We start from the raw sequence: 13,719 nt of genomic DNA, 5'->3' as shown, positions 1-13,719 counted from the left end.
TAATAATTAATTTTTCCAAGCTACTAAGCTTGGAAAAATTAATTATTAAATTCCGGTAGTACACCTTTTCTGAACGTGTGCCATGGAGCTTATCTTAGTATAAAATGACGTAGGGTTTCTTACGGTCCCCTTTCGGGCTACTAGGGGATTGAAAGAGATAATAATCCGTAAGAAGGGTACATTATACATCAGACGCCTATGGTCAGGTGTGGTTAAATTCTTATACCAGGGTTAGGGCTTAGTTTTTGCCTACTCGATTGAAGAAAAATCAATGTGACTATACCTTTATAGGTCCTTTTTGTGGACTCAGTTGTTGCCTAGCAGTGGAAGTTGTTGCCTAAAGGAAGCTGGAGTTATACTCAAGTCAGTCGGCAACAGTAGATTGCCGTTAATCCAATTGAGAGCGACCGACGCCGCCCACAAACTAAAGTGTAACACAATACGCCTGTAATGTACAGACGACGGCACATCAAGCTGTACACTGTGGCATCTTATTCAGTTGTGATAAGAGCGATTTTGTAACAAAATGTATTGTTTGAAGTGCTGTCGTCTACATAGGTATGTACTGTGGCTGTGGCCTTTATTGAACTCAATAGCACTGGATTGGGTTCAGCATTTGAGATAGCTAGGTCATATAGGTTAGAGATACTTACAGTACACATGCTTGGTAAATGGATTGCTTTATATAAAAGATAATGTTTAGGGGAAATGGCCGATACAATAAAGCGTCGTTTATGCATCGATCGACTGTCAGTCAAACGACTACTTAACCAAATTGCTAGCTATTCATATTTTCTATTCACATGATAGAAAGAACTGAGATTCTAGTAAACATTTACGTAATCAGTGATATTATTTGACCCATTTCATTTTCATGATTAAAATAGGTAATAAAAATGGTCAGTTTTATAAAAAATATTTTAGCCAGACAGCCTCTTATCTAGACACCCGGTAGCGTGTCAAGTCAAGTTCAAGTAACAAAACTGGCGAGCAACACCGTGTGTAATATTACACGATTTATTATATGAAATTCAGTTTACACGATGTGCATCTCATCATAGGGTCACATCTAAACGTAGTGCACCTCGACCCATTAGGATTTTTTATTCTTCCCTTTTCTTTATTACAAGATTTTAATGTATTATTGGTTTTTGTTCCAGGGTGATAGTAGACCTGACACCCAACTATGTATCAGTCTCGCACGACTGGTTCCAGCAAAGCGTCAATCGCACGCCGCCCTACGACGCCTACTTCACCTGGACCAAGCCCAAGGAGTATGTGGAGGGAAGCGATCCCGTGCCTGTTAACTCATGGGTAAGTTTAACCCTTAAATAAGGCCCGGTTTACACTAAGGCGGAGCGGAGAAGTGTCTTAAATAACCAATCAGATTTCATTATTTCTACTTCTCCGCTCCGCACTACTTCGTGCCGCGCCGCGCCGTTGTGGGTTTCAAGTTCTGTAGAAATATTTGACGGTCCGACATTCACCGCTTTGCTCCTCCGTTCAGCTTTGGTGGAAACCAGGCCTATGAGCCTAAATTGCTAGATTTTGTACTTTATTATAATGAAGTAAGAATTGAATTAAGAATATTTTTCTCTAAACTGGGTCTATCCATATCGTAGTGTGCTCATCAATTGGCGCTACTGTAGCGTGACAAGCTCCAGTGCAAAGGGGCTAAAATGATTCCTAATTTTACATCTTTTAGTAACCATCCAGTTTTGACCCCTGGTTCACTGGACTTAATTTGTTGCTAATAAACTCTAGTATAATTCTTTTCAAGGAATAGGTCGAGTTTTCCTGTCACCTTGTATAAACAACATAAACATTCTGTCCCTACCTCTCAAAAAAGTATTTTGTACTAGGTGTCAACTCAAAACACGTCAGCATGGGAGTGGAACGAAGACCGCAAGGAGTTCTACCTGCACCAGTATGAGAGCTCGCAGGCTGACCTCAACTTCCATAACCCGGCCGTAGTGCAGGAGTTCGACAGAGTCCTTAAGACTTGGATGCAGACGGGAGCGGCTGGCGTCAGGTAAGAAGACAGACTGTCTATGGTCAACTAGGTATAGACAACAGGCTGCGCGGGAATGGAGTGAGAAGTGTAAGGAGTTTTATCAGTGCCAGTAGACTAGCTTGAGGAGTTGGATAAGATGCTTCAGGCTTAGATGCAGACGGGAGCGGCTGGCGTCAGGTAAGAAGGCAGAGACTCGTCTATTGTCATGTGTAAAGCCCGGTCCGTGAGCGCGTAGAATTTTGTCCAATGACCCCTAGCGACGTAATTATGTTGCTATCGCGCTCGCACACTCACTGCGGGTGCCAGTCGCACAGTCGCGACAGCAATATAATTACGCGCGAGCGATAAGGATGGGTAGCTAGGGGTCATTGGACAAAATTCTACGTGCTCACGGACCAGACTATAGACACATTACTCAACTGCAACGAGGTGTTTAAGGAGTTCCACCTGCACCAGTACCGTAGTTTGAAGTTATTCTGCTCAACCCAATGTTAATTGGCAAGATTCCCTCCCTACCAATTGTCAGGCATTTGTTTGATAAATTGCCTAAATTGTACTTTTCCAATTTTTTATTTACTGGAAAATGATACCTTTAATATCGCTGCGAAACGATGAATGTAACTTTTGATGCTAGGATTGAAAGAATAACTTTATCAGTTACTAGCTTTCCGCCCACGGCTTCGCGTGCGTGGACTACATTATCTACATCTTTTACGGAACCCTATTTTTTTCCAAAATAAAATTTAGCCTATGTTACTAGTGGATAATGTAGCTTTCGAATGTTGAAAGAATTTTTAAAAACAGTCCAGTAGTTTTTGAGCCTATTCATTACAACCAAATAAACAAACTAAGTTTTCCTCTTTATAATATTTGTGTAGACCAGTGGTTCCCAAACTTATTTAGTCTACTGCCCACTTTGAGAATAAATTATTTTTTAGCGCCCCCCCATTTTTGTAATCAAGAGTCGAGCTCAGTCGATGTCTAAGAGTCCTCCTAGTAGATGACGCCTCCCAAGCCTCTACACAACGTCCCGATGTTTTTTCTGGGTCTCTTACAGCCCCCCTTTAAGCCTGCAGCGCCCACAAGGGGGCGTTATCGCCCACTTTGGGAAAGACTGGTGTAGACAATAATCTATTTACCCTATGTTAATATCGTACGCTATATCGACATGAAGTTGTTACAACGTTTCCTCCTTCGCAGGCTCCATAAAGTCCGCCTAGCGCTGGTGGACCCCGCCTTCCCGCCGGAGTCGGCCGAGTCGCCGGCTCCCAGGGCGGGCGACGCCGACCACACCAGCTATCCCTATTGGCGCCACACTCACACCAGCGACCAGCCTGGGCTGGACAACTTATTGACACGCTGGGCCAAGGTCGTGGATGATAACGGCCCTGAGCCTGGAGCAGGTTAGTAATTGTTCTATGACGTAGCAAGGTGTCTGACCACGCCCACATCGTGAACAAAGATGTCTGACCCCGCCCACACTAGCTACGCCTATTAGCGCCACACTCACACCAGCGACCAGCCTGGGCTGGACAACTTATTGACACGCTGGGCCAAGATCGTGGATGATAACGGCCCTGAGCCTGGAGCAGGTTAGTAATGAGGGCTATCGTTTTTATACTTAACAGTTGGCACCCCTGGCGATTGACAGGACCTTACTCTACAGTGGCGTCATCTTGATGAGTGCAAATGCGATAGTCCTCCTACCACTTTAGCGCTCACAAGTTGGCGCCACTGTCTTCGCTACTAGCAAGTGACAGGACCTTACTCTACAGTGGCGCTAACTGGTGAGCGCTAAAACGATAGCCCTCATTGTTCTATGACGTAGCAAGGTGTCTGACCACGCCCACATTGTGAACAAAGATGTCTGACCCCGCCCACACTAGCTATCCCTACTGGCGCCACACTCACACCAGCGACCAGCCTGGGCTGGACAACTTATTGACACGCTGGGCCAAGGTCGTGGATGATAACGGCCCTGAGCCTGGAGTAGGTTAGTAATGTCCTGTGACGTAGCAATAAGGAGTTTGACCACGCCCACATTGTGAACAAAGATCCATACTAGCTACGCCTATTGGCGCCACACTCACACCAGCGACCAGCCTGGGCTGGACAACTTATTGACACGCTGGGCCAAGGTCGTGGACGACAGCGGCCCTGTGACGTTAGTCGTCCTGTGACGTAGCAATAAGAGGTTTGACTACGCTCACATTGACTAAAGTGGTCTGACCAGCGCGGCCTCGATATTGAACCTTTAGGATCTCAGTCATCAGTGTTTTTGTGACGGTTTACACGGTAATAGCAGTAAAATGTGTGACCACGCCCACGTAGCGACCTGTGACGTAGCAGCGAGGTGTCTGACCACGCCCACAAAGTGACCAGCCGGCCTCGACAACTTATTGGCGCGATGGGCCAAGGACGTGGATGACATTGGGCTCGCATCTAGAAAAGGTCAACTTACAGTGTCTTCTAATATCAATATAAGCAAGGGATCCCCATTGTAAAGGTCATTAATACGAAAACCTTTCCTAAGGATTTCCACAATGACCAGTTCTATGATGCCCCCAGTCAGGCGCTTCTCACAACTTATACCAGGTCGTTGGTCCATTGAACTGAGAAACTATTAAGACCTTTTCAGATGTTCTTGACAATGTTTCGAAATAAAGAACAAGAGTTAAGAATAGTCCCGATGCGTTCTCATGGTTTCCTGTCAAGTGGTTTATGAAAAAAGGGGACCTCTGCTGTTCTTGAGAGATGAGAAAAGACTTGATAGTATATTTTATGGTTTCATTTGTCCTCAGGCGAGACAGTGTTCACTCTAGCAGAGCCGACGCGTCCAGAACTATTCCAGAAGGCGAAGAACGTGACGCTGCGTCCGCTCTCGGCTGCGCCGTTGTCTCTGTCCGCCGCTGCCAATGTCAGCGCCTTTGTCGGCGTACTGCAGGAGAAGCTCAAGCACTGGCCCGCTATGAAGGTATATGACCACTAGGATTATATGCTTAAGGGCTTATTTTTCAATCGTTAGATACTTATTTATTTATTTATACTTTTGCACATACAACTGTACAGTGGCGGACTTAATGCCAGGTGGCATTATCTGCCAGTCAACCACAGGTCGAGTAGAGAGACTAAGGCGGTGCAATAAATATGACGTTTAATTAACATATTTACATAGCATTAGATAAAATAAATAACATAAGAATACATATTAATATAATAGACATACACCTAGATACATAAACATAATAATAATATTGGCGTACACATAACACACGTCAGAGATAAGAAAAAAAAAAGTTTTAGTCTTTAAAATAATTGCACAGAGCCTTTTTGAATGTAAACTTGGAGGTTGCTTTTCGCAAACTCGCCGGAAAGCCGTTCCAGGTATATCTTTTAACGTAACCACAGACACTGTCCCGATACAATGTCGATACACGTCTTGAGCCTTTATATTTCATTTAATATCCATATTTCCACCCCAAGGCCATCGGCGACCCTAGTGCCCCAAAAGTCATCGCTTAAAACCAGTGTCGTAGCACCTACATATAATGTCACGACTAATGCTAAGCCAGGGACTTTTTTGGCACAGGGCACTCAAACCTATTTTGATTTTAATTTAATTGGGATAAGGTTTCTTTTTTTTGTTCATTTACGTATGTATTATCTTTTATTGTGTGCCAAATAATCAATATTCTACACTGGTCATCACAAAAATCGACCCTCCCGCGACAAGCACTTTCAAACGTATGCATCCCCATTTCCCACCTATATTGGCACCATTTAAAAGCCTAGTTCTAAACTTCATTTCATTAAAGGAAAGTTTTTTACCCCAAAAATGTGTCTGTAGAAGAATCCAGAGTCACTTCTTCAAAAAATAGGTAGTTACGCTTGAGCCAACTTTTATGGCTATAAAACTGTTAAGTTGGGATTAATCGCTATCCATCTGTTAAAGAGGACACGTGAGATCATTATTTGGTTTTATAACCATAAAAAATTGTCTAATGATCCCAGAGGTGAGCCCAAAGTGAGGTCTTTCTTCAAGTCACATTTATTGTATATGTTAATCGTTTATTAAGAAATTAGTAGGATTAAATGCGTTTTTCTTTAAGAATATACAGGGTGTTAGGTAAATGGGTATATGAGCCGACACTAGCCCATGTTAACATGGTCATATAAATGGTATGGTGAAGTCAGAAAATTGATATCTTCATTTTAATTATTTTATTTTTCATACAAATCGGATTTTATAAAATTTATTTTGTAGGAAAATAAAAAGATATAAAATGATGATATCAAATTTCTGACTTCACCATACCATTTATATGCCCATGTTAACATGGGCTAGTGTCGGCTCATATACCCATTTACCTAATACCCTGTATATTGGGCTTTCAAATAACACCAATTATTATTGTTGGGGCACCATGATTGTGTCAGTAGAAACGAGTTTTCCTGTAAAACGTAGGTGGGCCGATTTTTGTGATGACCAGTATATTTTCCAAGTTTAAAAACGTTTGTTCCTCTCCAGCTGACGGGCGAGGAGGCTGAAGAAGTGGAGCTGGCGGAGTTGGCGCTGCTGCTGCCCGCCGCGCCCGTGCTCGCGCTGCCGCAGCTGGCCGGCGACGGGAACGACACCAGCGAGGTCAGTCCTCTATGCTATGGTCTATGGTTGTTTAAGAAATACAGCTGCTCTATGGATTGTTCACGAAAGACGACTGGTATAGTTCCAAAATACTGAACTGTCCTATGCATGACATTGACAGTGGGGCGCCACCGTAAATACCGGATCGCTGGTTCCGATTTTTGCCATGTTGGAAACCATATAGTTGAACGATGGTAGCGCCCCCCTGTCATTGAGTTTGGTGGGACAGTTCAGCGTGGGTCATCTATAGTATATACTAGTATATAGTGTATGGTCTATGCTCGTATGCTAAACACAGCTGTTCTATGGTCTATGCTCGTTCTCGAAATACAGCTGTCTATGGTCTATGCTCGCTATAGTTCCAAAATACTGAACTGTCCTATCCAGGACATTAACAGCGGGGCGCCACCGTCAATACCGGATCGCTGGTTCCTATTTTTGCCATGTTGGAAACCATATAGTGGAACGATGGTGACACCCCCCTGTCATTGAGTTTGGTGGGACAGTTCAGCGTGGGTCCTCTAAAGTCCGGTCTGTGAGCACGTAGAATTTTGTCCAATGACTCCAAGCTACCCATCCTTATCGCTCACGCGTAATTATATTGCTGTCGCGACTGTGCGACCGCGCCCGCAGTGAGTGTGCGAGCGTGACAGCAACTTAATTACGCGCGAGCGATAAGGATGGGTAGCTTGGGGTCATTGGACAAAATTCTACGTGCTCGTAGACCAGACTATATACACTAAAGTTGATCTATGGTCTATGCTTTCTCTTAAAGACAGCTGTCTATGGTCTATGTTCGTTCACCAAATGACGCTATTTATGGTCTATGCCAGTTCACTAAAAACATGTTGCGCTATACTACATTCAACAGACACCATCAGATCTGTCATACATTATTAACTATTAATTCCTTTATACTGTCTTATTATGAAATAGCACCTATTACATGTTTGTCGGCCGTTTGGTGTAGTGGTTCGAAACGGACTACTATTCCGGAGGTAGCGGGTTCGATTCCCGCACAGTACAAACATTTGTGTGCATGAACATATTTGTTTGTATTGGAATGGGTGTTTTCTATGTATAATAAGTATGTATTTACAAAAAAAAAAGTATTTAAGTATGTTTATATCCGTTGTCTAGTACCCATAGTACAAGCTTTGCTTAGTTTGGGACTAGAAGCGCAGTGTAAAATGTCCAAAGATATTTATTATTTATTTATTATTTATAAAATACCACAGTGTATAACTTGGTGTGCCGTCGTCTGTGCAAGTTCCGCTTAGTTTGGGATTAATGTGTTAATCCAAAGATTTAAGTGTTTATTTATTTATGTTTGTTCCCCAGAATGAGAAGCTATCGCACTTGGTGTCGTTGCGCAACGACGCGAGCGTGGAGCACGGCGACTCCGAGCTGGCCGCGCTACGAGCCGTCAACTCCACACAGCTTCTGCTCGCGTGCGCCAGGTCAGTACTACCAGATACCAGCCTTCAGTATCATTAAGAGATGCCAGCCTTCAGTATCATTAAGAGATGCCAGCCTTCAGTATCATTAAGAGATGCCAGCCTTCAGTATCATTAAGAGATGCCAGCCTTCAGTATCATTAAGAGATGCCAGCCTTCAGTATCATTAAGAGTATGCGCACACCGTTGATTTTTCGTCGGCCGATAGTTTAGTCGGGCAGTTAATCAGTATAGACATGTATGGGAGTGCGCACACTACGCCGATTCGATTTGGCCGATTCTTCATACAATTTAAAATCGGGCACAACTATCGGCCAACTAAAAATCAACGGTGTGCACCTACTCTAAGACAACTGTCCTAAAAAGACAACTTCCCAAAATAGCCAACTCACCAATTACTTCCCAATTTACCAACCTACCAATTCGAGATCGAGCTAAAGCCTGGTCCGTGAGCACGTAGAATTTTGTCCAATGACCCCAAGCTACCCATCCTTATCGCTCGCGCGTCATTATATTGCTGTCGCGACTGTGCGACGCGCGCCCGCAGTGAGTGTGCGAGCGCGACAGCAACATAATTACGCGCGAGCGATAAGGATGGGTAGCTTGGGGTCATTGGACGGGATTCTACGTGCTCACGGACCAGGCTTTACCAGATGCCAGCCTTCAGTATCATTAGGACAACTGTCCTAAAAAGACAACTTCCCAAATAGCCAACTCACCAATGAGGGTTTTCGCGAATGGAAGATCCGCTAGATGGCGGGACGTGGATGTGGGGTCTGACTGCTGTGTGATTGGTGGATTTTGACCTGTCAATGTCATGTCAAAAATAACCAATCATGCAGCATTTGGACCTCGCGTCTACGTATTGCCGTCTGGCGGATTTTTCATTCGCGAAAACCCTCATTACTTCCCAATTTACCAACCTACCAATTTGAGATCGAGCTAGATCGTTTCATCCATGAAGACACGCCCCACCATTCTTCCGCTAATGTTTGAGTGTTATCAGCACACGCTAAATCAGCCATGAGTAGGAGAATCACACTACAATAATGCCGCTCGGATTGCTCGGATCAAACTCCCCGCACCCCGCGCTTTTCTTAACCAGAAATTGGTGGGGCGCGTCTTCTCTCGAACTTGTACTCCATCATCACGACCACCACCACCATCGTTATTTCCAGGAGATACACTCCGAAAAACACTATCCGAAGTTTGTTGTTGCCATCCCTCTCACACAAAAGGAGACGCTAGCATGAGCGATGGTGACAGATAGTCTCGAAATTACCTACGTACAGTAGTACACAATTAATAAGGCTCACCGATGTACCTGCGCAGAAGACGAATTTAAGTAGCGCGGGAAATGCTATTGACCAATCGGGATACTCCACGCACGGCGCGTCTTCTTCCTGTGCCGGTATTGGTCCGCGCCGCGTGTCATGTTTGCGCGCGCTGTGACACATGTTAGTCAGCCGCCATACTCTAGAGTGCGTAGACGCGTTGCTGACAAAAGTACACTTAGTGGCAAAAAAAGTGTTTTATTTTTGTGAGCCTCCAATCTCCGTACATCTACACATTCACAATTCATTCATAGATTCAGCATTCACTCTTCTCACATTCGGAAATTCAAATATTTATTTGCCATTTAGTAGAGTACAGTATATTAAAGGTGTTATGATAAATAAAATAAAGTTCACTATCGTAATTCGCTACAATTATATGTAGCATGCAAATATTAACATTTCTAAATTATGGATTAAATACATCCCACAAAAATAATCCTACTAATATTATAAATGCGAAACTTTGGATGTCTGGATGTTTGTTACTCTTTCACGCAAAAACTACTGAACGGATTTTTTTACTTTTAGTGCGACATCGGGTCGTAAGGACCTGATAAGTTTTTTTTTTCCAAATATTTACTGTGTTTGACGAAACAATTGCAAAACAATATGTTTCTTTCGTACTACTGAAAAGACCGAATATATCCATCCCGCACCAACGCATCCAGCACCTAAGGTCAATTCGACCCGATAACGCAGTGTGAACGTGTTAAGTACTTATGCTTTTTTAATAAAAAATAAATATTTGAACATCAAGTGCCTTTAAATAGTTTCCATCCTTTGACTACAACTTAATAAAAATAAGTACCATAACATAATTATTTTGAAGATTATTTGATATAGACAAAAAATAATTTATACAAATCGAATTATTTAAAAAAGTATCACAATATTGAATATTTGATGCTCATTTCTTTTATTTTTGAGGACCAACAAGTAACGATCAGATATAATTTTTACATCTCAATAATTTTTTGCGTAGTTCTAAAGAGATTAAAATATCGATCGATTTCATTTATTTTATGTGTCAAAAAAAGAGGATCAATCATTAAAATAGATGACCATTTAGATTTTTTTAATTGCCGTTTTTGCTAATTTAAAAAGATCGTTTAAATACATGCCTACTAAAAATAATCATTGTGTTAAAAATAAAGTTTTTATTTGCGTATACAGGATGACATCTTGTAATGAGTGAACATCCTTGTAAAGTATTATAGTACATGTCATTTGCAATCAAATTAGATAAGTATTTGCCTACGCAAAACACAAGGTAATTTTTCCATACAAAAAATCAAAATAATAATAATTAATATCCCGTAGCTAATCTTAAATTTTCCAGCTTTTAAGCTAAGATAGAAAAAGCACAAACTATAAACAATTAAAATAAAGGGCGCCCGCTCAGTTTTAATCGGGACACCATGTTAGGATGTCTCGATTAAAACTGAGAAATGCTTGACTTTTGCCTTGGCATATACCTACATAAATAAATTGGTTACAAATGACCTGTTATTCACTTATTACACGTCACCCTGTAAGTATAGGTATGCTTAGAAAGCTTTTCGTCTAAGTTAAATGTTATACTTATTCATTTTTTTCATCTCTAAGTAGCACTTACACCATCAAATCAATGCCCCCAATGCCAATTGATAAAAAAAATGCCAATTTCGAGCAGATCCCAACATTATTCAAAAAATGCAAGATCTTATAGGTAATAGTGTTTTCTCAGTATCAGATACCCGGTTGGTAGCAGTCTGCATCCAGTGCCTTCCTGCTACCTTTATGAGATCATCGTTCCGCCTTGGTTTGTGGGTGGATGTCGCACGCTTCGTTTTTCGGTATGCAGCCTACTCCAGAACCTTGGTGCCCCATTGGCCGTAAATTTTGCGTACTATGAGTCCTGCCTATTGTCACTCAGCATGAAAATCTGTCGGGATATGTCATCGACTTTAGTTTGTTTACGGACCTCCCTCATTTATGATTTGATCTCGTAAAGAAATACAGAACATAACCCTACGGGTACCACAAGTGTATTTATAATTTGTTTTTTAAGAAGTCTATTTATTTATTTAAATACTCTATTAAACTTTTTTTGGCAAAAAGATAAATATTTTATTCCCTGTAATTCCGTTACAATTGGCCTGCAGTGTAATTATGAAATGGGCGGGGCTTGCGCAAGTGCGACGGGGAACATAATCGGAAAAATTTTGTCCTTGTCTGCGTGGCCGAAGATTCACGACGCGCCTTATTAAATGTGTACTACTGTAAGGCCCATTGTCCACAGATAGGATCTGAAGTAGTAAAATGCCTTTTTGGAAACCGGGCCTAAAAAGCGTTTTGGAGTAGCCCTGCAATATACTGCTGGTGTTTTCTACTAGGAGTGCTGCGAAATGTTGTCTCCGTCTTTTTTCACTCACTGCCAATTTTTTATCGAGCAAGAAAAGCTATGTTTGGCGAGACCAAAGTGTGCCGTATTGGCCACAAAAGTATTTTCTGCGTTTGCGCAACACTTCTTAGTGCGAGATGACAGATGAATTATTGTTGCCATCATAATATTTTGGACTTTAAAACCCAAAATCAACAAAACATATTTTCTTCACTTGTTAGCCCATCTAAGAGCGCTTGTAGACGTCCGTTTTTTCACCGGACGACGGACCGTCAAAAAACGGATATCCTTTGTTTGCTGTCAATTTTCTCGCCGGACCTATGTCCGATGCATGTGCACACGTTCATTATAAACCATACACCACCGCTAAATCCGGTGAAAAACACGGTCCGTTATCCGGTGAAAAAAACGGACGTCTACAAGCGGCCTAACGCCGTGTATTACAATTTTGGGCTATTGCCAGGCACCGCGCAAAAGTTATCAGCATCAACTAAGGCTGAGTTGTACCACCTTTCTTTAACGGTAACTATGACGATAACCGGTCCTTTTTTGACAGATTTTTGACGTTTGTCACTGTTAAAATAAGATGGTGCAACCCAGCCTAAGGTTATTATTAATTCCCATCATCTGGTGTTTGTAGGTGGAAGCAAGGCCACACGGGCTACGTAGCGGTACACAACCCGGGCGGCTCCCTCGAGCGCGCCAACCTCACGCTATCCTCCGTGCCGGCCGCGCTCTCCGTGCACCACGTGTCGCGGGCCGTGCGCGACCACACCAAGTGAGTGGCAATAAATTCCATTTTTTTATAGAACTCGAGCGTCGTTGTAACGTCGTCTCACCAGCAGCGCCTGCGCAGCGTCGACGCGCTACATCTCTCTTTGCTAAATAATTTTGGGATAAAATAATAATAAAAGACGCCAGCGCTGCGTAGATCTGGTTTTCGGCAGCCGCTCAGCATTTTCGTCATGACGACACTGCGCAGTGCGCAGGCGCTGGCGAGCGGACGACGCTCGAAAGACGTTGGCTCTCTAAAGAGTTTACATTAAGCTATAATATCGAAAACTATAGAGCCCCCCCTCCCCCCCACACACAAGGTTCTACGCAGGGCTAGCGTCGCGTTATTAAAGCTGAATTGCACCACCAAACTGTAACGACAACCAGTGTTTTTTGTATGTAGTTTGACGGATTTTTGACGTTTGTAAGGCTAGGTGGTGCAACTCAGCCTTAGTTTAAAAAGAGTGTTGGTGTGGTGCTTCGATGGTGCGCAGGCGCTAGCAAGGCGGCGACAACGACGACGATGCTCGAAATTAGACCACTCTTCAGCTAAATAAAAAGAATGACAAATGATTAATGATTCCTCTTTGAGTGTGACTTGTTAGATAATCCTTCACTACGAGATCCCACATTAATTAATCTATCTCTCCCTTCCAGCTACACGAGCAACATGCAAGTCCACCGGGACAACGTGTTGGTCCCGGCGCATTCCACCGTGGTACTCTCCTACGTGCCGCTGGCTACCACGAAACAGTAGAAGTACCCTCGCTTTACGAGCCGGGACAACTACCCTCGTTTACGCCTCGCCTGGCCAGTATACTAGGCCTCGCCTGGCCAGTATACTAGGCCTATGTGACGTGATGCTTTTCGTTGCATTTCTTTTTTTACCGAACAAGTTAAAGTAGCAATATACTTTGAAGCATGATACACGGTGGTTTTATTGGAGATTAGCATGATACACATGAGATTAGGAGTGGAATTAAGTTTTTTGAGCACTATTGACGTTAACTTTATAAATTAACGGTAATTTAATATTTTTAGATCTTTGGTTTTTTATTTTGATTCTTCAGATTTTTATATTTTCCCGATGCACTACGCGAATGTTTTTTTTT

The 13,719-nt window shown here is 42.7% G+C and overlaps 1 protein-coding gene across 7 annotated transcripts in view; it reads left to right on the top strand.

Annotated features, from left to right (window-relative positions):
* The window catches only part of CD98hc (CD98 heavy chain), a 35,823-nt gene extending 22,289 nt beyond the window's left edge, over positions 1-13,534 (top strand). For 3 of the 7 annotated variants that reach the window (XM_028320976.1, XM_028320974.1, XM_028320980.1), the window contains exons 8-12: positions 4,816-4,988; positions 6,543-6,656; positions 7,998-8,116; positions 12,474-12,611; positions 13,265-13,534. In XM_028320976.1, the coding sequence (XP_028176777.1) occupies positions 4,816-4,988; positions 6,543-6,656; positions 7,998-8,116; positions 12,474-12,611; positions 13,265-13,364 (644 nt within the window). In that variant the 3' untranslated portion in view covers positions 13,365-13,534. Of the gene's footprint in view, positions 1-1,160; positions 1,315-1,862; positions 2,033-3,214; positions 3,418-4,815; positions 4,989-6,542; positions 6,657-7,997; positions 8,117-12,473; positions 12,612-13,264 lie in introns of all 7 variants that reach the window. The other 4 variants (XM_028320978.1, XM_028320981.1, XM_028320979.1 and 1 more) reach the window with 3 other exon arrangements.
* Positions 13,535-13,719: the final 185 nt, after the last annotated feature.

Source organism: Ostrinia furnacalis, unplaced genomic scaffold, assembly GCF_004193835.3.
Source record: "Ostrinia furnacalis isolate ACB-3 unplaced genomic scaffold, ASM419383v2 OfSCF7464, whole genome shotgun sequence".
Taxonomy (NCBI): Eukaryota; Metazoa; Arthropoda; class Insecta; order Lepidoptera; family Crambidae; genus Ostrinia; species Ostrinia furnacalis.
Note: the sequence above shows the minus strand (reverse complement) of the source record. Positions and strands in the feature narration are given on the sequence as shown.